The 26,320-nt window shown below is 27.3% G+C and overlaps 1 protein-coding gene across 1 annotated transcript; it reads left to right on the top strand.

Moving 5' to 3' along the window:
* The first annotated feature begins 5,409 nt into the window (after nucleotides 1-5,409).
* On the top strand, nucleotides 5,410-26,249 carry LOC112591232 (dynein heavy chain 7, axonemal). Its single transcript, XM_025334989.1, has 46 exons — nucleotides 5,410-5,446; nucleotides 5,505-5,670; nucleotides 5,730-5,834; nucleotides 5,946-5,960; nucleotides 6,031-6,436; nucleotides 6,497-6,616; nucleotides 6,897-7,030; nucleotides 7,112-7,277; nucleotides 10,235-10,389; nucleotides 12,111-12,218; nucleotides 12,297-12,561; nucleotides 12,618-12,793; nucleotides 12,869-13,097; nucleotides 13,163-13,369; nucleotides 13,431-13,600; nucleotides 13,674-13,953; nucleotides 14,039-14,278; nucleotides 14,340-14,505; nucleotides 14,567-14,790; nucleotides 14,846-15,144; nucleotides 15,224-15,410; nucleotides 15,468-15,697; nucleotides 15,758-16,144; nucleotides 16,203-16,740; nucleotides 16,797-17,002; nucleotides 17,063-17,213; nucleotides 17,285-17,463; nucleotides 17,554-17,908; nucleotides 17,980-18,293; nucleotides 18,363-18,769; nucleotides 19,066-19,226; nucleotides 19,308-19,755; nucleotides 19,834-19,969; nucleotides 20,034-20,431; nucleotides 20,989-21,181; nucleotides 21,259-21,415; nucleotides 21,487-21,692; nucleotides 21,838-21,978; nucleotides 22,044-22,195; nucleotides 22,281-22,654; nucleotides 22,722-22,901; nucleotides 22,967-23,245; nucleotides 23,300-23,536; nucleotides 23,609-24,106; nucleotides 25,603-25,832; nucleotides 25,960-26,249. The coding sequence occupies exons 1-46, from the start codon at nucleotides 5,410-5,412 to the stop codon at nucleotides 26,216-26,218; spliced, it is 10,671 nt and encodes a 3,556-aa protein (XP_025190774.1). The 3' UTR covers nucleotides 26,219-26,249.
* Nucleotides 26,250-26,320: the final 71 nt, after the last annotated feature.

Here is a 26,320-nt window from a genome sequence, read left to right as displayed (position 1 = left end):
TTAGTATTTATATTTTTTCTGGGTGATAAAAAAAACTACAAAGTGGTAAAAACTTTGATTTAAATTTAAAACAACATGAAAAAAATATATAGATATATAAATAACAACATTAACAAAAATTATTATTATTTTTAAAATGTTAATTAATAATCGCAAAATGTGAAGATAATACGGATAATATATTATAAACATGTTCATATTGTAATAATATTGTAATATACATAATATATATATTATACAGTATATATTTTCGAAGGTTTTTATGAATAAATGTGTTCACTGTTGATTAAAAACGTGTTTGATGAATTTCGTGCTTAATAAACTTAAACTTGAAGTTAGAATGTCATTTTATGATATTTATTTTTATTCATACACATTAGATAGTAATCGCTTGTAATTATTATTATGCATTTGATTATGGTTATAAATTATTTTACACAGGATTGTGATTTTTGATTCATATCTGTTGCAGATGGTGATCAAACATTCGATTGTCGTCGATGAGCATTTTATAAATGACATACCTATTTATTTTTGTTCATCCTAAATTGCAATGAGTAAAGAATATTTATTACCATCAAATTCACCAACTTTAAAACCGCAAAAAAAATCAAAAAAAAATATTAAAGATGTTTATCACCGTTCTACTACAATATTTCCTAGTAGGACATATCCGATCGAGTCTAATGATCATATCGATAATAATGAAGAAAGAGAGATTCGGCAGTTACTCGATACTGTTCCAGTTGTTCCGAAATTGCCGAAAATGCCCGACATCAGTAAATATCTGAATAAAGGTAAAACGTTAAATAAAAGTAAAACACTCAGTGATCGAAGGACAATAATTAAAAATTATATGTAAGTTATTCATTTACCAAAGGTAAAAATAACGGAAGTGTACAATACTTAATTTTTCCACTGTACTTAAAGGAACGAATGTGCTGTAACGCAAAAAATTGACTTGATAATGGCTGGAAAATCCACACCAACCGATCGCCAAGATGAAGTTAAAATGCCACAGATTTACTACCGTAAGCAACTAAAGGGATATGCTAATGTCTTAGAACCCACCCCAATACAAGAGTCGTGGATAGAAAATATAATAGAAGTGTGATACGTTTTTAATAATAATATAGATAATAATGGTATAAATTATTCATGTGTTTTTGAATGACTAATTACTTAATTAGAAATCAAAGACGGCGCGTTTGAAAAGGACCAGAGTGTCGGCATCACTGATAGATGAAGTCAAGGCTGAATATATTAAAGTGCTTAAAAAGTTGCAAGTTGATGGAATTGTGAAGCCTATTCCGAGTTCTAATGTTCCGTTACCTGAAAAACAGCAGGAAAAGCCGTTAACTACAGCGTGAGTTTGTTTTATTAATTCAACGTTAATATGAATTTTTAAATTGGGTTTTACTTTTATAGGTTAGGAGGTAAAACTAAAAATTATCCGTTATTTTTGAAAAGAAAAAAGCTTTTGATAAAACGTTTACATATCACGCATCCGACTACAATCAGCATACTATATTTGTCAAAACGCCAAGTTCCTAAGACGATGATTAACGCTGAATTGTATAAGTAATATTTGATTCGTAACATAGAAATTAAAATTATTATGCACTATTACAAAAATATTGTGAAGTTCGACGTACTTTTTAGATTTGACGAATTTTCTCGGGACCTTGACGACTTAATGGCCACTTTGGAACACGACTTTCGAAAACAAGACACGTACCTGGCTAAAGATTGGTATAAAAAGGTTATATTAATTTTGACGAAAAGAGGAGCAATAGATGGCGTGGCATTGAAAGCACTTCCACGGTTTCTTAAAGGCATCACGACCATAATTAGTTTAGAGGTGTGCTATGGAATTAAGTATTGTAATTCTAAAATTATTTCGTACACTTCATATATTTACAAATTATAAATAATATAACGTGGATTTTTCTTCTGGTGGGTGGGGAATGAGTGTAACATTTCTTTTTAGTATTATTTGAGGTGGAAAAACGATACGTTTGCTTATCTTAACATCAGAAAACAGGGGGTGATGTGACAAACGAAAAATTAATGATTCATGACTTTGTGAGTGTACTTATACTTTAATACGGTTTTGTTTTATTTATGTCAGTTCTATCAATTTGCATTTCTATTTTTAAAATATTTAATTTCTGCATCTTCTAGTATGTTTGTATGTTTGCCAAGTGTCATCTATGATATATGAAATAATATCTAAGTGCTAAATTGTAGAATTGCTATAAAATGTTTAACTTTATTATTTGAATTAAGCAAATCTTTTTTTCATTTTAGGAAACAAACGAATTACTACTTGATTTTGTATAATTTTGTTTTCTTTTTGACTTGCAACATAGCAAATTTTCATTCAGCAGAATTCATTTTTTGTTATAGTTTTAATATCAGAACGAATTTCCCTAATGGCTTTCAACAAATTAAAAGTTAAGAGCATTATCTATTCTGGTGTTTAATATTTATTATTTAGTTTCTATTTTTTTAAATTTATTGAATTGTTTTACATTTGTTAAATATTAATTTTTCAGGCATTTATTTGTTTATTATTAACTTATTATAAGGTTATATTTTAATCATTTATACAGAGGGGTAACTATAAATTGGGGTTCCCAGTACAATATCACGTGTTGGTCTCTATCTTTTTATGCTACTAAAATTCTTTAATTTTTAAATTAAATAAATAAAAAAAAAAAAAACAATAGTTTTTAGTATAGTATGGCTAGCAAAAAGTGAGTCACGATCGTCACAGACAGCTGTTTTTTTTATCAGAGCTACTTCAACTGTTTTCCAGCGTAAAATATTTTCAAACAAAAATCAGTATGCAGCATTGCTGACAATATCTTGACACTTATTGGAAAACAAAAATAAAAAAATCATGTTAAAAATGATTATACAATACATATGATTTTATTTGTTATGAAAAACTTGAGGGTTAAACTAGTTTTTTTTTAGAGGAGGGGCTAAATAATAAAAAACTTACAATAACGAAATAAAAGTCATAAAATAACCATTTTTTTACATGGGCAGATTTTATTTCATTTTCGAAGTTAGAAATATTTTATGAATAATAATATATGGTCTAACCTTAACATTAATTCTTTAAGTTGACGGCTGAGTTAATTTTTAAAAAAGTAAGGAAAGCTAAGCACTCATAGTGAGAATTATAAAAAGTTATGTTCGTTCTTATTGTGACACATATTATTTAAATAAAACTGTCAGTTACACATAGGCGTAACTAGGGGGGACTTGGGGGGGGGGGCTTAGTCCCCCCAACATAATTTTTAGCCCCCCCTGTCATAATTCCTTGTCACACACTCCCGCCAATATTAGTAACATTTTTAAACTTAAATTTATAATATCGTTTTATTTTTTTTATTTAATATCTTGGAAAAATATTAATTTAAACTATATTATTGTATGTAATGATCCTGTGTAAGACGTATCATGTTGTGTAATTTTTACTACACAAATACTTCCTACTAAGAAGTTGTTAATAAACTAAAAATCGTTAAATTCTTTATATCTAAAATAATACTTAATAATATGTTAATATATAAATATTTAACCTCAATACCACTTGGTTTATTATTTGTTTTATAATTAAATATTAATTTACATTCATATTATATATATAATCAATGAATGTAATGTGTTTGGGGGGGTATGGGGGGCAGAGCCTCCCACTTAATTTACTTATAGTAAAAATTCTAGGGCTGAAGCCCCCCCTAACTTTAAGGTCTAGTTACGCCTATGCAGTTACACCTATTAATAATTTTACTATGTTATATTTCGCTTATAGATGGAACGTATGATATTAAAGTCTATTGATCATATAGTAAAAGTATTTGGAAATGTGTCGACAGCGCCTAAACTAAACTTTAAGTTACATTTTGTTGGTTCCAAATGTATCAGCACACCAAGTGTTAGTGATGTATGTGATCAATATTGTTCGGTTTTGAATTTAGTGAGTATTAAAAATTAAAAATTTTACTTTAGTAAAATAAAGCATATGCATAATTTTTTATATATTATTATTATATTTACCATAGCATAGAGTATATAGTTATTTGTGTATATGTTATTATATTTTTTTAACCTTTGTGAGCTGTGATTTATTAAAAATAAGTAAAGTAATAAATAATAATTATTTTTTAATATACGATAGCGAGTGTGTGGGGATATAACTGCAAAATATGTAGGTTTTGTTATTCATCTTAAGATCTTGACACAGATGTAACTTTTCAGTGGCCTCAGAGGGTTACCCACGGGTAAAACTTTTAGATATTATTTCTTTTACTACTGTGATTTGAGTTATATCAAGTGTTGTGTGGGTTTATTTTTACGTCAGAGATGATATGGATATTGAGGTCTTTATGTAAGGTATAATTGAATACATAGAGATAGCTTTAGTGATAGGAGCTTGTATATAATAGTATTTTATTTTATTATTTGATTGAAAATCGATGAAGTTTTAGTTTCTATGTGCAATAGTGAAAGACTCTGTAATACGTAGTGTTATTGTTATTTGTATACAAATCATAGTTTGATTTTTACTTGATTTCTATCTTGTAACTAGTAAAAAAGTTTATTATTTATAAAGAACATTATTGACATTTTAATTTAATATTTATAATAAAACATTAAAAAAATATATAATATTATTATAAATTGTATCCATTAAATAATAATAAAAAAAAAAAAATAAAAATATTTATTCGTTTGAGATTGAAAAATACTGATTAAATAACTTCACTTAGTTTGGATTTCAATTCAAATGTAATAGTTATAAAATTCAATTTGACAACACAAGGCTGTATGTAACATATAAGTGATATTTTAAACTATATTAAAAACCGAGTGTTAAGTTCGAAGTAATTTTTTTTGACATTTTAACTAAATTTAATACTTTTGAAATGTAGGTATTACAATATTAACTTAACAAATTACTTTTTACCACAATTTCCAAGAAAATTTAAACTCTTTAATATAAAAAGTTGTTCATGATAGTTAATTTCGACAGTATGTAAAATATATCTTCTAATAGGTTTCAAACGAAGAAAATGTTAACTTTTGAAATTTAAAAAAAAACTTTCACAAGCATTTTTATTTTACTATATGATGAAATATTTTGCTTTAAGACTATTTTCGTGAAAAAATATCGGAAAAAAAAATGAAAACGTGTTTGATATTTTTGTTGTTGAGTCGGTTAATTATTATTTATTATAACCGCATTTAATTTAGATAAATACTGCAGTCAGTGAATTACCGTCTTTAGAATATCGCTTTGGTGTACCAGTATCTTCTCAATTTATTTCTATTAGGCGTGGAAAACAATACTTGAACAGAGCAAAAGCTAATTTGGCAGAAAAGCTCAATATTATGTATGAAGAATTGACGGCATACTTAAAAAAAATGGGTAGGACTTCAATCGATAACAAAATTTCATCTATTCTCACATGATTTATCATTTACAGATAATGATTTCAGTGACGTTGTTAATGAAAAGCAGTCCGAAAATCTTTTTATTTATCTACAGGAATATCATTCATATGACGAATTGTTAGAAAAGTTGGATTTATTTCAGAGTTATAAGAATAGAGCTACAGAATTAGTAGACGATTGGAACTTTGAACTTGGAAAGTATAGTAAACATAATCATTTTCATTTAATTTTCATTTAATAATTTTTAATTTTTATAGTATTGATCAGATTGACATGAAGAAACACATATGCGATCTGGCCAAAAGCTATATGGATCAGATTATTGATCACACTGTTATGAAGCAACTTAGTAATGACGAAAAGTAAGATTTCATTCTTATTTATCATGATATTTACTATTTAATAAATATTGATGTTTTGTTCGCTTGCATAACACACGTTAACACATATAAATATATATATTTATATATTAGACCTTCATTAGCTTGGTAAGTTTATGATTTGATTACTGTTTATTGCAAAAGTTTTAGCTGTAATAATAAATAATGATTTCCTCAGGGTATGCTATAAATTCCATGAAATGGTTTCGCGAGCTGTATCTAAACCGAAAAATTCTGAAGAGTTTTTAGCACTTGGTGATTACATGCTTTATGCTAGTACTACGTTTATGAAAGAGATGATCGATACAGTAAAAGAGTTGACTATAGTTGCGTGCAACATATCTCAGTACGCTGTACTGCCCAAAGAATTTTGGGAAACGCACGCATCCGCCATAAAATGGATACAAAATATATCACCCGTGTTTTTTAAATATTCTACTATCTATGAAGCTGGGAAATCTAATGCAGAAGAAACTCTAGCAAAAGTGATCAGTACGTTAAATTATGATTTAGACGCGTTTGCACCAAGCCTTACGTTTTTGGATCGTATCGATGATGTCAATAAACTCTATGAATACAAATTAGTAATTTTTAACATATTTTATTTAATGCGTAAAGTGTTGTAGTTAATAAACATTTTTTAGTTCGTTAACACATTGCAAAGAAAAATCGAAAAATTTGACGATACTGTGGCTTGGATTAACAGAGAAGAAGAGTTATTTAATAAACCAATTAGCACATTTCCGGAACTCGATGAAATAAAGGCATGCTAATGAATATAAATAATATAGTATTTTGAGTATTGAATGTATGATTTTGTTCAGATTACAAATTTCAATTATTTACTATTAACTAATTAATAATTAGTAAAGTAAAAATGTTCATATTGCAATTATTCCGATGGTTTACAGAAATAGCACAATTAATACTTTTGAAATTTAATGTTTTGAATCAGAAGATATCATAGCTTTTTTTTTATAATTATTAAAATTAAAAAAAAAAAACAAAACAATAATTAGTAATTTAAAGTTTATTTTTTTGTAGGATTTCACGAGACCATTCGTTGATCTAATTACGTTTTCCTACCGTTGGTTTTTGAAAAAGAATCTATGGATGCGTGGTGATTTTGATAATCTCAGTTTATCGGAAATAGAAAAAACAGTCAATGAATTTTACAAGTAATCTCATGAAGAATATTTAAATACCGAATTTAATATTTATTTATTTATTTTTTTATTGACCTGTTTCTAACATTTTAGAGAAGCGTCTAAAACGCAAGAATTATTGAGAGTTAAATGTAAAGAAATGTTATCACAAAATTACAGCAAAAGGTATGAAGGAATAATTGATGACGCTGACATAAACCTTTGGCCTGCACCTCTTAAGATATCTGAGCAAACAATAAATAGCATGGTGGAGTTTAGGGTTCGTATACTGTGTATTAGCATATTTTGAATAATACCGTTTTGACTTGTGCGTACTGCGTATACATAATGGACAATGGGTCAATGAGGATTGGACAACATTAAATAATTAATTATGTATTTAAATGTTATACTATTTGTGGTTCCAATATAAATATCTAAATGAATAACTTTGGACCAATTTGAATGATAGGTAATTTTATAAAACTGTTTAAAAAATTATTAAAAACAAACTAATAGCATTCCTTGTAGAAAACAATTTACTTTAAAAAAAAATAAATTTGGTTTTAGACTAGGTCTTAGCCCAAAAGACAGGTTTTATAATTCAACTAAGTTTATAAGTAATAAAACCTAATACAACCTATCCTGGCTTAATAAAATTTTTACTTGTTTTTAGAATAACAAACAAAAGTTTACTGTGGTTTACCAGTTAGGTACATTAAAAATAGAAATAATTGGTTAATATTAATGGTATATTATAGGTGAAAAAAAAGTATTCTCTTATATAGTGATGTGTACCACAGGGAAGTGTGGATTAATTTTTTTTTATTGTATACAAAAAATGCGTGTAGTACTAAAAACAGACGATCAAATCGTCACATAATATGTGAATAATACACGACAAAATATGGGAATCCGTTTATACTAAAGCAACGAATTAACTAAAAATAGTTGAATATAATACTTATAAAAAATTGTCGCTTAGTATTAAAAAAAAAAAAACTTTTTAAATTACTTTTACTATAAACAGTATGAATATTCTTTTAAATAATTAATAACCTTATTCACTTTTATAAAAATGATGAAAGATGTAATAACACTGATACATGTATCAAATTTTAAAGAGTACTTTTGATAAACATTTGAGATGGGATCTAAATATTAACTTTTTAATAAAGCGTCGTCTACCTATAGAAGTAGATCAATTTTATAAGCTATACTCAATTTTATTAAAAGATATCATTATAAAATTGTATATATGTATTTTTATCAGATAATATTTCAATATGGTATTATACGGTCTTGGGTGGTGCCATTGAAAATGCATTCAAATCACTTCAACTATAACGAAATAAAATAATTATAATTCATATAGGTAAAATTAGCTTGGTTGAATTTTATATTAATAAATTATTATGAATTAAGAATTTTACCTGTTAATTTAATTTATGAAAAATTTTCTATGAGTTGTAAAAAATAAACAATTGATTTAATTTAATGTATTAGAACCTAAAAGAAAAGAAAGGACATGTAATGCCTGTTGTCTAAGTCCACTAACATATTATTCATTTGGTCAAAAATGTTGGTCTATCTAAACATACTAACTTCTACCTGCTTCAATTTTATTAATAATGTATAAACAATTAGTATATATTAGGGTGGTCCTTACTTATATAGATGGAATATTATTTTTTGGAAAAGTTAACACAGTTCTTCTTAATTTGTCCAGTTACATGAGTAACTACATATACCTATGTGTAGTATAATACCAAAATACGTAAAAAAAATTATAATTAATTGGTTGTGTATAAATATTAAAAATTTTATAAAATATTTCAAGTTAAATTAACTAAAACGCTTGAAATAATAATGATGAATTTGTTTTGAATAAATCGATCATTTTAATTATAGATATTTGTATGCAATTTGTTCTAATATTCTTCATATTAAATAAATAATAGTAAAAAAAAAAAAAAAAATATGCGATGGTGGGCGGGTCCCTCCCTCCTCTCCCGAGAATTGTTTATGTTTGTATCAATTATTTTTTATGAAAGATTAAAATAGTTTTTTTTCTAATAAATAGTTATGTACATTGAAAATAACTTTAAAAATTGTATTTTAAAATAAATAACCTATTATTTAGAGAAATCATCACTAACATTTAACTCTAATGAAATCCACGATTTAAAGTTTTTAGTATCTAGATCAAAGAAATCATTTTATTTTGCTTACTTACGAAGTCATAGTTTAGCAAAACCTGAAAAGAAAAACTAATAACTTTGTAATAATTATCTCTTTTGTGTGCACTTTTCTAATAAATTTGTTGAAAAAAATCTTTTTTTTTTTTGTAAAAGTCCTTTTAATTATTTTTGGTATTGTATTAAATTAGAGATCTAACTAAAATAAATTTAGCACATAACAAATAATAAGGGATACTTATTTTAATAAATTTTAAGGAGATGAATACGTATGATTATTTTACTTGTTTAAACTATAAAATTAAATATGTACTTTAATTTATAATTTAATGAAATAAAAATGAAGATTACAAGCGTATATAGTTTGTTTCCGTTTTTATGTAGTTATGTTAAAAAAAAATTTATTAGAAGTAATAATTATCACTAATGATTAAATATATTAAAATAATCATCAAATATTATTGAACACATTTAATTAAATTAATTACAATTCAGAATTTTACTGTTGTTACAGTCCACTATAAAAATAAAAATTAATAATATGCTTGTCAATTCTCAATGATTACAATTCATAAATATGTAATTTAAACTTTTATCTACAATATATTTGTTTTATTTAATTTTCTATTTAAATTATTAATATTGTTTTTTAAAACATGTGTTTATTGTATGTTTTACTCGTAGAAATTATGGATATTGATGGTTTATATTTTATTTAATTTTGTTTATATTTTATGCTTATAGAACTCGTAAAATTTGGCTAGTAAGAACTTTACTATAGAATTTAATATTTCCTTAGTCGATATATATATATTTTTTTTTGGGACGCAAATAATTTATTTTAATCGACGAAAATGTGAATTCAGTTCATTATTTGTTCCATAATTAAGTTGAGAATACGAAAAAATTGAGTTATGATATGCATTGATTTTTGTATTTTATTCATTAATATTTCACGGAAAAAACGAGTAGACGCTAACAAACAAACTGTTATCTAAATAATGCTCATTTGAATAAAATGTGTATTTATTTATTCTAGCATTATATGCCGATCATTGGAATTATGTGCAATCCGGCTTTAACTGAAAGACATTGGGAAGAAATGTCCGAGTTATCGGGATTTAACTTGACTCCAAATGCAGGCACGACGCTGTCAAAGATCATCGATTTAAATTTAGAGCAACTACTTCCTCAGTAAGTATATTATATTAATATTTATTTATCAAGTTCAACTTATAAAAATTCAATATTAGGTATAGTAATTATACATAATAATTAATGGCATGGGAGTTTTATACTTTTGGTAACCAGTTGGAAAATTTATATAATCATTAACCCAGAACTTAAATGGTTAACGCACAACAATTGTTATGTCGTATTATTTAGGATGGACATATCGCTCTAAGACATAAATTGAATAATCTACATAATACTGTTCTTCGGTAGTATAAAAATTTTCCGAATTGTTTGGTTCAGTTTTTTTTTCTGTGGATGGATAAACTGCCCACTGTGTTAAATATAAATATACATCATATATGTAAATATTTTCTTTCTTCTTATAATATTTTTAAATAATTGTCACCAATTTATGTAACTGTGTTTAAAAATCACAGATAGTATAATACGACTAATGGACTAATAAGTGGTGCATAGTGGTTTTTATAATAAGTGGGCTTTAATATTTTTCCATGTACACCAATCATGTAATATAATAAGTTTGTATTAAAAAATATGTACATAACTTTTATATTGTAAAGTGTAACAACTAATAAGTAGGAAAACAGTTGGTTATTCAGTCATTATCTAACTAATCGCTAGATATCTAGATTTTAGATAATAATATATTAAGATGTAGGTATTAAGTATTTTTTTCACTTTTTGTATCTATATTTTATATTACGATTATACATATTAGCTAATATAAATATACAATTATTCATTAGTTATACCTTATAATTATTACAATATTACGTATACATATTATAAATTAGTAAATCCACTGATTAGTGTTCAAAATGTCACCAGGCACCCACCTCAAAAATAAATGTCACTTAAATCACATTAGATATAACGTGTGGGTGTCGTTGGGACTAAAAGGAAAAGGGTGAATGGAGAATGGGCCAATTTTGTTGATTCGATGAACCAAGCTTTGGTTCATCATTTGTAAGAGAGGCAAATAATTTTTTCCGAATTTCAAAAAATAATTTACCATTTGTTTGATTTTTCCTTTACTCGAGTTAAATGTTTGAATTTAATTATATTTAACAATTGAATCAAGATTTAAAATGTATGGATTTATTGAAAAATAGTGTATGATCAAGTTTTTTGTTCACTATTGAACAGTATAAATTTAATTAGAATGTATATCGTCTATATTAATTTTAAAAGTATTTTTACAATTGTTTAGTTTAATTGTTATAATTTTATTCATATTATGAATTTTAAATGGTGTTATTAAAATTATTCAGTTGTTTATTTTTTATTAATAATTAAATTATACTCGTATAAAGATGTATTAAATACTATAATTAAATAATTTTTTTAACGCTTTGAGAACATAAAATAATGCAAAAACTCTTTAAGAGTTGTGTTATTATTTGCCATTTAAAAGATTCGATGGTTTTTAGTGTTGATCCAGTTTGAGTTGTATTTGTTTTATCTTAAAAATTTAATATAATTAAAAGAGTAATAAAACAAATATAGTTTGAAAACTTTTAAAAAAGAAAAAAAAAGAAAATAACTGGACTTTGTTAACAATTTAATGTACCTTGTTGATCGTATTGAATATTGTCAATTACGTTTATATTATAATATTTAATAAATAAAATTATAAATAAATGTGAAGTACTTTTAGTATATAATTATATAAGTTATATAAGAAATAGATACACGCAGTTTCTAAATAATTTTTACAGGTTTGAAGTCATTAGTATTAGTGCTACTAAGGAAGAACAATTAAGAAAATCGTTAGAAAAAATGCAAGAAGATTGGAAAACTATTAACCTATGTACCAGTCCGTACAAGTATGTTTTCTTAAAATCAGAAAACATTGAAAATTTTTAAAATAATTTTACTTATTAAACTTTTTTTTAATTTTAAAGGGATACAAAAATAAATATATTGTCCGGGTTAGATAGTATACACGCATTACTTGATGAACATTTTATCAAGACTATATCGATTCGTGGTTCAGCGTTTGTAAAACCTATAGAAAGTGAAGTGAAAGAGTGGTTTGATAAGATTAACCGAATGAATATGACACTTGAAGAGTGGGCAAGAGTGCAGATGCGGTGGTTATACCTTATGCCAATATTTAGTTCCAAGGACATAATTTCTCAAATGCCTGAAGAAGGATCTCTGTTTAACGTAATATTATCTTTTTGTAGTCGAGTTTATATTTAAGTTGTATATTGCATTTTTAGGAGATTAATGTGGTTATAAATGGATTACTTAGAATGATTAGTTCTCATCCATTAGCTATTACTTGTTTAGGCCAAGAAGGTATTCTAGAATCATTGATTAAATGTACCAAAATGGCTGAATTTATTAACTTAGGAGTTAATAATTATTTGGAGAAGAAACGTTTGTTTTTTCCGAGGTAAAACTAAAATTTATTCATAAAATATTATGTTTTAAGATAATTCAATTAATGTTTATTTTAATTTAAATTCAGATTTTTCTTTCTTTCAAATAATGAAATGTTAGAAATTTTATCAGTAACAAGTGACCCTAAAAGAGTTCAACCTCACTTAAAAAAATGTTTCGAAGGAATTTATAAGCTTGAGTTTAATGATAATTTAGATGTTTTGAAATTTTTAAGTAGCGAGGGTGAAGAAATTCCCCTTAGTCAATGTATTTCAACTATTGAAGCTAGAGGGAGTGTAGAAAAGTGGTTATTTCAGGTAATTTTTTATTAAACATATATATACTATTTTATTTATTGGTCAATTTTTGGTAATTGATATAGGTAGAGAAACAAATGGTTATATCAATAAGAAATTTAATTGAAAACGCTTATAATGAATACCCGACAATAGAACGAACATTGTGGGTACAAAAATGGCCAGGCCAATGTGTTGTGTGCGTTAGTCAAATGTTTTGGACTGCTGAAGTTCACGATGTATTTATTGTACAAAAACCCGGGCAAATGCAAAATTACCATAAGTTTTTGAATGTATTTTTTTGGAATGTTTATTTATCAAAGGATTTTTTATCTGTATTAAATATTGTTATAGAAACAATTGAACGATATTGTACATTTAGTTCGTGGCGAAAAGAACAAACAAAGAAGAATAACTTTAAGTGCGTTAATAACGTTAGATGTTCATTGCAGAGATGTTGTTGATGAGTTAGCACATAATAATGTCCATCACGATATGGATTTTAAATGGCTTAGCCAGTTAAGGTGGTACTTAATCATTTTCTTTTATCTGTATCAAAATGATATGATTTTAACCATAACTTAATTATTTATTTAGATATTATTGGGAAGGTAATGTCTTGGTGCGCATTACTAATGCAACTTTAAATTACGCATATGAATACTTAGGAAATAAACCTAGACTTGTTATCACACCTTTAACAGAAAGGTGTTATCGTACCCTGATTAGTGCTTATCAATTACATCTATATGGTGCTCCCGAGGGGCCTTCTGGTACTGGTAAAACAGAAACCACAAAAGATTTAGCAAGAGCTTTGGCTTTCCAATGTATTGTATTTAATTGCTCGGAGAGCCTTAATTACTTGGCAATGAGAAAAGTACTTAAATAGTTATATTTGAAAGTTAATTTACATTCCTTTAAAATAATCAAATAGTTATTTATGTAGTATTTTGATTTTTTAGTTTTTCAAAGGTTTAGCTTCGTGTGGAGCTTGGGTTTGTTTTGAAGAATTTAACCGTATTGACATTGAAGTATTGTCAGTAGTTGCGCAACAGATTTTAGGTATAGTTCAAGCAGTGAGAACAAACGTTGACACATTTTTTTTTGAAGGTACCGAACTCAAATTGAACCCAAGGTGTTATATTTGCATTACTATGAATCCAAAATATCCGGGAAGATTTGATCTTCCTGACAATTTGAAGGTTTATAAATGAGATAATTTTAGCGAAATAAGAAATTAAAATTAGTATTATTTATTCACAGGTTTTATTTAGAACTGTAGCAATGATGGTACCGGATTATGCAATAATTGGAGAAATTTCGTTATATTCCAATGGATTTGTAAATGCAAGAGAGTTATCTATCAAAATTGTTACTACATATAAATTGTGCTCGGAACAACTATCACTTCAACCACATTATGATTATGGTATAGTTTTAGAAAAATTATATTGTACTAAATTTAAATTGTATATCATGCTTTTTTTTAGGTATGCGAGCTATTAAAGCTGTACTTATTGCAGTAGGAAATTTAAAGATAAAGTATCCGGAAAACGACGATTCAGAACTTTTACTTAAATCTATTTTGGATGTGAATTTACCGAAATTCTTAGATAAAGACGTACCTTTATTTAATGAAATCATTTCTGATTTATTTCCTAAAATCAAATTACCAAATTCTTATCATGAAAATTTGATTTCTGCTGCAAAAATTGTAAGCAAATATTAAAATAAGAATCGTGCAGTATTGTATGTTTTGATTTGCTTAGGTATGCGAGAAGATGAATTTACAACCGATTGACACTTTTATGGAAAAACTTATTCAAACTTACGAAATGATGGTTGTTAGACATGGCTTTATGTTAGTAGGTAATCCGTTTGGAGGAAAGACTTCATTACTTCATTTACTCGCAGAGACTTTAAATTTACAAAATAAACTGGACCAAGTAGAAGAAAAGGTTGAATATGAAACAATTAATCCTAAAGCTTTGACGATTAATCAACTTTACGGATATTTTGATGATGCTTTATACGAGTGGTCTAACGGTGTTATAGCTAAAACGTTTAGGTATGTATTTGTTTTTATATTTTTATTTATACTTTTATGTTCTATGTGTTCAAATATTTAATTTATATTTGATTTATAGAAAATATTCAATGTCGAAAACTTCAGACAGAAAATGGTTGATATTTGATGGTCCGATTGATACTGTTTGGGTAGAAAATCTCAATACTGTACTAGATGACAACAAAAAAATGTGTTTAAGTTCTGGTGAAGTAATTGGTATGCCAGATAATATGTCTATGATATTTGAAGTTATGGACCTTACTCAGGTAAAGTGTAGATTTTATTCGTTTATGATTATTGTAAAATTAAATGCATATTTTAAGGCTTCACCTGCTACCGTGTCTCGTTGCGGTATCATTTATTTAGATCCCATAGCTTTGGGTTGGAGACCATTAATAGAAAGTTGGATAAAAACTTGCCCAGAATTTTGGTCTTTAAATCAAAATGGAATAGATATAATGTGTTTATTTGATTGGATAACTCCTCCTTGTTTATACTTTGTACGGCATAGTTGTGTTCAATTGGCTAATGCTGGAGAAATAAATATTGTTTTGTAAGTTAATCTTTAATTAATTTTATTTTTATATTTACTTATTTTTCGGCATCTTGACAGAAACGTTTTAAATATACTGGAAATGCAGTTAAAAAGTTCATATACTGATAATCCAAGTTTCAATGAACATTTTACAAATTACTTACAAGGATCTTTTGTATATGCTTCTATTTGGGGTTTTGGTGGAACGCTAGATTCAAATTCACGACCAGCTTTTGATCGTTATTTTAAAGAACTTTGGAAGGGCGATATTCCTGGTTTGGGACCACCAGAAGCTTTAAGTTCATTAGATATTACGATACCTTGCGATGGAATGTTATATGACTATGTATACAGTTGTACATCTCGGGGATCTTGGAAAAATTTGTCAGAAGTTGTAAAAAATAATAAAATTGAAGAAATTAGTATTATTGAACAAACTTTAGTTCATACTATGGATACTGCTAGGTAAGTTTTTTTAATAAAACCACATCATGTTATATTAAAAACATATTTTTATTTTTAGGTATATGCATTTAGTTGACATGTTTATCTTTCATCGTAAACCATTATTACTATTTGGTCCCTCGGGAACTGGCAAAAGTTTCTACATAAAAAATTATATGATGAGTAAATTGTCATTGGACAAATACGTTCCATCTTTTGTTACATTTACAACTCAGACATCAGCTAATTTTACACAGGAAATTATATTATCTAAGCTCATAAAGCGTAAACGTGGTGTATACGGACCACCATCCGGAAAGGTTTGTGTTATCTTTGTCGATGATATGCATATGCCCGTAAAAGAACAATATGGAGCACAACCTCCTATCGAATTATTGAGACAATTTTTTGACTACGGTTACTGGCATGATTTAAAAGACACTAGCAAAGTTTATCTGAAAGATATTCTTTTATTGTCTGCTACTAGGCCAACTGGAGGTAATAAACAAGATGAGTATATGAGGTTTTTACGTCATTTTGGGTTGTTCGCTATTAACTCGTTTGACGACGAAAGTATTACAAATATATACTCAAATTTACTTCAAATTGGATTAAAAGTAAATTTTTAACTAAATTATATTTATTTTTAAATTAAATCATTGTTTTTTTTTAGAAAAATGGTTTTACGTTAGAAGTAGTACCGATTATTGATAGTATAATCAAATCAACAATTAATTTATACAGATTAGCTATTAATAATTTAGCTCCAACTCCTGCGAAATCACATTATTTATTTAATATTAGAGATATTTCTAAAGTGACAAATGGAATACTTATGTTTCGCAAAGAAAGTTTTAGTAATCGGAAAGTTTTCGTGAGGTACATTTTATTGAAAATGTAAACATTTAGAAAAATAATAATAATTTTTTTTTATGATAGACTATGGGTTCATGAAGTGATGAGAGTGTTCTACGATCGCCTTGTAGATGAAAATGATAGATGTTGGTTATTCAATAAAATTCGTGTCTGTGTTAATACAAATTTCCAAGAAATTTTTGACGTAGTATTTAATGATTTATCAGATTCATCTGTATATAATTGGAAATATAAATTAGGTATGTTATGAGAATAATGGTATTTATATTGGTTTTTGATTTTTAGCCGATTGTTTGCCAAGATATGTCAAATCTTTTATTTACCAATATTATGGATTTGGATATATCGGAAAACAGAAAATATGAAGAACCACTATCGTTATCGAATTTTGAAGAAAAAGCTCAAATTGTGATGGCTGAATATGATAAGACACATGATTCGAAGTTGAATATAGTTTTATTTAAGTAAATTATTATTATTTATTTATTTATTTTTTTTGTTATGTAAATATTTATTCTAAATACCATCTTGTTTTATTTTTATATATTGTATAGATACGCATGTGAACATCTTTCAAAGATTTGTAGAATTTTAACAATACCGGGTGGATGCGCATTATTAGTTGGAGTAGGTGGATCTGGTCGACAATCTCTAACCCGTTTAGCTGCAGCTATGTGCAATTTTAATGTTTTTCAACCTGAGATTACTAAGAGCTATGGATTAATTGAGTGGAGGGATAATTTAAAAACGATATTAATTGAATCTGGTGGTAAAAATCATCCAACTGTGTTCTTATTTGCTGAAGGGCAAATTAAAGAAGATTATTTTTTAGAAGATATTGATGCTTTATTAAATTCTGGAGAATTACCAAATTTATTTACTTTAGACGAACAACAAAGTATATTGGAGGTATAACTATTACTGCACTAATGCTTTCATAATAAAATGTTCAGATTTTAACTGTATACTATTTGCTGTAGATGGTTAGATTAGCTGCTCAAGGAGGAAATAGAAATTTGGATATTGCTCCATTGGTCGTTTTTAATTATTTTATAAGCCGTTGTAAACAAAATTTGCATATATGTTTGTGCTTTAGTCCAATTGGGTCAAATTTTAGAAATTATCTGAGACTTTATCCGTCTTTGGTTAGTTGTTGTACAATTGATTGGTTTGATGACTGGCCATGTGATGCATTACAAATGGTTGCACATAAGTACTTAATAGATGTGAATCTTTCTGAAAAAATTAAAAATTCTGCTGTTGCGGTTTGTCAACGTTTTCATGTCGATGCTAGGTAAAGGTTATGTGAATTGTATACGTAATTAAAATTGCAATTAAAAAGATACCTGTTACTATTTTACAGAAGATTATCGTTGGAATTTTACTTAGCAACACGGCGTCGTACTTATGTTACATCAGCATCATATTTGGATTTAATAAAGTCGTATACGGACTGTACTAATCGTAAGCAGAAAGAAATTATGGAAGCAAAAATGCGATATGTTGGCGGTTTACAGGAACTTGAGTATGCTACCGTACAAGTTAGTCAGATGAAAGAAGATTTATTTAAACTTCAGCCTCAGCTTCAACAAGCTCAAAAAGATACAGAAGAAATGATGGTTATGATTTCTCGGGAGACGGTGGAAGTCGAAAAAGCAACCACTAGAGTTCAAGAAGACGAAAAAGTAGCAAATGTTCAAGCTGAAGCGGCTAATGAATTAAAAACAGAATGTGAAGCTGATCTTGCATTAGCTATTCCGGTTTTAGAAGGTATATTATGTTTTGATATTGAAATATAAGTGTAATAAAATGGAGTAAGTTATTAAAAATTAGTCACTAATTAGTCACTTTATTTTAAATTATAAAAAGTACGCTCATAGTATAAAGACTGAATGTTGTGTTTGACTTTTTATTGGAAATCAGTGTTTAGTGTTATATTATTATTATCATTTATATAAAAAATTAAAAAAAAATTTGAATTTAATGATTAAACTAACTATATAGAATAAGATATTATATTTTTATGTTTTGAAATTAACTGATTTTATTTTATGGTATATATATAGATGCAATTGATGCTTTAAATACTCTAAAACCAACTGATATAACATTAGTAAAGTCTATGAAAAATCCGCCTGAAATGGTGAAAACTGTAATGGCAGCGGTGTGTGTGATGAAAGGCGTTTCACCAGATAAAATTCCCGATCCAAATAAACCAGGTCAAAAGGTAATATTTAATTTTATTTCTCCGTAATTCACCAAAAATTGACATATGCTTTAAGTTAATAAAGAAAAATATGTTTGCCAGATACTTGATTATTGGGGTCCTAGTAAACGCATTTTGGGTGACATAAATTTTCTACAAAGATTAAAGGAATACGATAAAGATAATATACCTTCTCAAATTATGGCTATCATACGAAAAACATATCTTCCTGATCCTAATTTTAAGCCACTAATTGTTGCTAAAGCATCTAGTGCTGCAGAAGGTTTGTGTAAGTGGATTATTGCATTGGACATGTATGATAAAGTGATCAAAGTTGTGGCACCGAAAAAAGAAAAACTTGAAATAGCTAATGCAGAATATGAAGCAACTATGGCGATATTAGAAGAAAAACGAAATGAAGTGAGGCAGTTGCAAGAAAGATTAGATTCTCTTAAAGATCGATTACTAGAGACTGTGTTAAATAAAGAGAAATTACTTGCGGAAGTTGCGTTATGTGAAAGCAAGTTAATTAAAGCAGAAAAACTCATAGGTTGGTGTGCAACTCAAAACATTTTTCACAAATAAACATGTATTTTTATATCAGTAAGCTTAATTAAAAATTGTTTAGGAAGTCTAGGCGGTGAGAAACATCGTTGGGCTTTACGAGCAGAAGAACTTCAGATAAATTATGATTGTATACCTGGAGATATTCTTATATCTTGTGGAATAATCGCGTATTTGGCTCCATTTACATCAAATTTCAGGTATTTAAATGAGTAATGCTTGGTTAATGTTTAGTTAAGTGACCATTCATTTTGTTTTTTGTAGATCTTCAATAATTAATGAATGGAAAATATTGTGCAATGATTTAAAAGTTCCAAGTTCAGATAACTATAGTTTGATTGAAGTTTTAGGCGTACCGACTAAAATTCAAAATTGGACTATTAATGGATTACCATTAGATTCATTTTCGATCGATAATGCCATCATTATGGATGGCTCACAAAGATGGTCGTTAATGATAGACCCTCAAGGGCAGGCGCATAAATGGATTAAAACGTTGGAAAAAAATAATGACATCATTGTAATTAAGTTAACTGATCCAAATTATATGAAAAGTATCGAAGTTGGCATTGAAGTTGGGAAACCAGTATTAATCGAAAATGTACTAGAAGATTTAGATTTACCTTTAGACCCGATACTGTTGAAGTTGGTATATAAACAAGGTGATTATATAAATTGGTTTATAATATTTTATATATATATATATATAAAAAAAAAATAATGATAATAATAATAATAAATGCAAACCAAAATTTACTTATATTTATTACTGGGTATTGAACTTATACCAGAGTATTTTGACATTATAATATATTTTTCAAAGGAACGCGTGAATATAAACAATACGATTATGTATGTTACAGAAAGTTATATTTTAATAAATAGTAAATAAATAGTAAACAGCTGCTAGATAATATTTTTACAATTTTATACAATTTTTTTTTTTTTTGTTTATTGTAATAATACAATACGCATTTTGATAATAAGGTGTTTGGATAGGCTTTAATGGTACACGATATGTAATGGAGTTATTCAAACTTGACACTAGGTAGATAATCATGTGATGCATTTATAAAAATCCAATACTTAATCATAAAATACAGATCACATTTTTGAATAAATGTTTGATAATTCATAATATATTTAACAAATCACAAAGTTCATTTCCACAATTAATCAGATTTATTTACACATAATCAAAATATTTTCCATATTTTAGGAAAGTCAATGTACATTGCACTTGGAAATAATGTCATAGAGTTCAATCCGAAATTTCGATTGTATATTACATCGAAACTTAGAAATCCACATTACTTACCAGAAATATTTAACAAAGTTACTGTTATAAATTTTGCATTGACTGTAGAAGGTCTAGAAGCCCGATTATTGGGTATAGTTGTCGCTAAAGAACGGTATATATACCCAACAATAAAATACATTTGTTTAATATGGTAAATACTTGTGTTAAATATTTCAAATTTCATATTAGACCAGACCTAGAGTCAAAAAGACAACAATTAATTGTCGAGAGTGCTGAAAACGTTAAAGCCTTGTTGGATGTCGAAAATAATATTCTGCAAATTCTCTCGGCACCCGGAAACATTTTAGAAGACGAAAATGCAGTTGACGTTTTGGACAATTCTAAGGTGAATAATTAAAATGAAAGTTATATTACTTGTTGAATGTTAAGATAATAGTTTTGTATTATATTACTTAGATATTAGCCAAAGAAATAACTCGTAAACAAGCGGCTTCAGTGGAAACTGTTGCAGTTATTGATCAATTTCGTTTACAGTATAAACCAATAGCTGAACACTGTTCTATACTTTATTATTGCATTACAGATTTGCCAAATATTGATCCAATGTATCAATATTCATTATCTTGGTTTATAAATATTTTTATTATGACAATTGAAACGGCGTGAGTTAATATTTATTAAAATATATTATATTACACACACACACACACACATTACATTGATTTTATAACTATTTGTGCCTTTTATCTATATAAGAGTTGAGTGTATTAATATTTTTAAAGAGTACATCGTAAATTATTTATTTAGAAATAAATCAAAAATTATTCGGATACGCCTTGACGCTTTAAAAGAAACATTTACTTATAATTTATATGCCAACGTATGCCGGTCATTATTTGAAAAGGATAAGATGTTGTTTTCATTCATCATGTGCACTACAGTAATGCTGTGAGCGATAATTTTATTTTATTTCTTAATAGATTTTAATGATCGGTATGTGTTTATTGTTAAAGCGCTGAAAAAAAAATCGACAAGCAAGAACTAATGTTTCTTCTGATTGATAGTATTGGTCTTGAAAACAATATTCCTAATCCTGCGCCGAATTGGTTTCACGATAAAAGTTGGAATGAATTATGCCGTTTAGATAAATTAAATGCATACTATGGTACGTTATATCATTCTAGCATAGATTTTTAATATAAGGTTTTGATCTAATACTTTAATGCGTTATAAATATTTAATTATTTCAGGCATTAAAGATGATTTTATTAATAAGGTGGACGAGTGGAAAAAATACTACGATTCAAATGATCAGGGAATTTTAAAATTTCCTAATCCATGGTATGATAAATTAAGCGATTTTCAACGAATTCTTGTTGTACGTACAATTAGACCCGACAAGGTCATACCTGTTATAACCAAAGTTATTGAAATAGAATTAGGAGAAAAGTTCAATTACCCACCACCATTTGATATAAATAAATCTTATAGTGATTCAATTTGTCTCAGTCCACTTATATTTATCCTTTCACCTGGAGTAGATCCTATGGCGAGCTTGTTGCAGTTTGCCGATAAAATGGGTCAGATGGAAAGCCTACAAAGTGTTTCGTTGGGCCAGGGACAAGTTAATAGAATATAAGTACACTGATGATATAATTAATTAATTGTAAATATTCTAATATTAATTAAAGGGTCCTATAGCTGAATCGCTGATAAGAAACGCACAAAAAACGGGAGGTTGGGTATGTTTACAAAATTGTCATTTGGCTACTTCATGGATGGGGCAGTTGGAGGTTATTTGCGATTCGTTTGATATTTCCAACGTGAATAGTGAATTTAGATTGTGGCTTACCAGCTATCCTTCAGTCAAAGTAATATAATAATAATATTTTTTATGGTACCTATATTATAATAGTATAAAAACAATTAATTTTAGTTCCCTGTGTCTGTGCTACAAAACGGCGTTAAAATGACAAACGAGCCTCCGACGGGATTACAAGCTAATATGCTTCGGAGTTATCAATCGTACCTCGTAAAAGATAAGAACTTTTTTGAAGGATGTCCTGGTAAGGAACGGATATTCACTAAACTATTATATGGAATTACGTTTTTTCATGCCATCGTGCAAGAACGGAGAAAATTTGGTTCTATCGGATGGAATATACCTTATGAATTTAATGAATCAGATTATCATATTTCCATACAACAACTCCAAGTGCATATTTATTTAAAAATATAGTTTATGAGTTATTAATAAAATTATTTTTAGATGTATATTAATGAATTCGATGAAGTACCATTTGACGCCATAACATATTTAACGGGAGAATGTAATTACGGCGGTAGAATAACAGACGATTGGGACAGGCGTACAATGAATACGATTTTGAACAAATTTTGCTGTTCGCAAGTAGTCGAAAATCCATACTATTTATTTTGTGACGTTGATCAGAAATATGGAATTCCGTTTCGTTCCAACTATCATGATTTTATCAAACAAATTGAAGTATGTATAAAAAACTCTTTCGTTGGTAAATACGAGTCATAATTAAGAAAAAATTAATTATTTCTTCTAAAGGAAATTCCAGTTGACCACAGTCCAGAAGTGTTTGGTTTGCACAGTAACTCTGGAATCATCCGTGATCTTCAGGTCACAACATTATTGTTTAAGTCATTCGTAGCAGTAATGGAAACCAGTGGTGGAACAGATGATTCTGATACAACGGAAAATGCACTGATAGCAACTGTGTCCGATATACTTATAAAGCTTCCAAATAATTTTGATGTAGAGGCAGCAACAACAAAATACCCCGCTATGTACGCAGAATCTATGAATGTGGTCCTTATTCAAGAAATGGAACGTTTTAACTTACTATTATCTGTGATTCGTAAAAGTTTACAAGACCTGATAAAAGCTATCAAAGGCTCTATTGTTATGACGCCTGAACTGGAAACCATGGCCTTATCGTTATCCACGGGAAAATTACCAGTATTTTGGTTGAAGTTTTCTTATCCAAGTCTTAAATCCTTGGGTGGATATATAACTGATTTTATAGAACGACTCAATTTCTTGCAAGTAAGTCGTGTGTTTTAAATATTATATAACGTAAATGCTTATAACAATATTATAGTTAGAAAAAATTACGGTTTAAAATAAATGGAAATTAATTTGAAATATATAGTTCTTACTTTTTACAAAATTAATTCAATTATTTCTAAAAATAAAACATTAGATAGGTAATATAAAAACGTAGTTACTTTTATTTTATTATTAATCATTTGTTTCTTGTCTACGCATATTATTTTAAAATATTTTTTTTTTTAAAAAAGTGTTTTAATTTTGATAAATATTGATTTTAATTATTTGTATGTATCTATATTAATTTTTAATATTACACGTAAAAAATATTTTATGCTATTTGAATTTAAATTTACTTACCTAATAAATATTTTATTAAAAAAAAATACAAGTATATAGTACGCAACAACTAACATTGATAAGTATTTTATGCTTATTAGTTGTGAACAATATATACTAATAAAACTTATTTTCTAAAAAATTGGATTAAATATTCAATAATAAAACAAATTGTTATTTATCAAAAAGAAAAAAAAATTATTTTTATAATTTTATGTGCAAACTTGATTCGTTGTTAGAATCTATATTGTAATCATCTGTGCAAAGATAAATATAAATAATAAAAATGACAAGTTATAATAAAATATAACAATATTATGTTATTATATGCTAGCGCCTAGTTGATCCTGCACGGCGTTACACGTGACAGATTAAAATAATCTTGGTGGATTTATCCTGTCTTTATTCTGTTAAATTTAAGTATGTTATAATATTGCTTTTTATAAATATAGATAAATACTTGATTTTGATTTTTTATGATTATAACCTACGTTTTGATTAATAAATATTTATATTTGTATGACTATAAATCAAACATCTCTATACAAATAATAAAATTAAAAACAGATTATCAATTTAATTTTAATACAATTTTCTTGTTAGCAACTCTATTGTATAAATATGAGTATGAGTAAAATTGACGTTTTAAATAATTCAATGAAAATGTTCTTTTGAAATATAATTAGACAACGAAAAAACGAAAAATGACAAACCCTTAGACGTATAAACGGACATTAACTTTTTTCGAACGACTGGGGTGGTATATTATAAAATACATGTACGATACATGTATTGTAATTGATGGATAAGCAAAATATTTTGTAGATTAAACTGAAACTTAAACGTAGCCATGTAGGTATATAATGAAAATTTAGTATTTTCTTATTCAATGGCATTTCCGGGAACTTTTATTACCTGTTATATTTTCTCTCGTATTCTTGCAACGAAAAACAGAGGTTTTTCATGTGTAAATAATATTTAGATATACATGTATACATATATATATATACATTGTAATAAATGATTAATTTAAGGTACATATCATTCATTTTACTACATTGTCGAAGTATATTATTTATTTATCGACACATTGAAGTATAAAATTATTTGTTTTTTGTTTTGTCGATAACATTAAAAAAAAAAAATTATTTTAGATTTGGTACGACGAAGGTATACCCGATAAAGTCTGGCTCAGTGGATTTTTTTTTACTCAAGCATTTCTCACTGGGGTTTTGCAAAATTTTGCTCGACGTTATGCTGTACCTATATATCAATTGTGCTTTGATTTTCAAGTACAACACTCTGACACAGTCAACGAACTTACAGTGGACGGGGTGTATTGTTACGGTCTTTTTATAGACGGAGCTCGTTGGGATATGTCTAAGTACGTGTTGTAGAACGATTGAATTGAATTTGTATTGAAACATTAAGTCGTTTTAGATAGATATTATTAATCATCATATATTATAAAACTATATTACAGTATGATACGATTTAAATGAAATTTGTAGGATGGTACTGGAAGAACAATTGCCAAAAGTATTAACGAACGTGTTACCGTTAGTTCGGTTCACACCTACAAGGAAAGATGAGTTGATCAAAGGAAATAAATATACATGCCCTGTGTATAAGACATCGGAAAGAAGAGGAGTTTTGTCTACAACGGGACATTCTTCAAATTATGTTTTACCAATGTTTCTCGATACAGATCGAAAACCTTCTCATTGGATATACCGTGGAGTAGCTCTACTTTGTCAACTGAATGATTAAAATTGACATTCTTAGAATAAAAACAATGAATATTCACTGTACCCATGTTATATATTTTATAAATTTAATATTTGTAATTTCAGTCTTAAAAAAAGAAATATA

Source organism: Melanaphis sacchari, unplaced genomic scaffold, assembly GCF_002803265.2.
Source record: "Melanaphis sacchari strain LSU unplaced genomic scaffold, SCAv2.0 Contig12_pilon_pilon, whole genome shotgun sequence".
Classification (NCBI taxonomy): Eukaryota; Metazoa; Arthropoda; class Insecta; order Hemiptera; family Aphididae; genus Melanaphis; species Melanaphis sacchari.
This window is presented reverse-complemented; position numbering and strand designations above follow the sequence as displayed.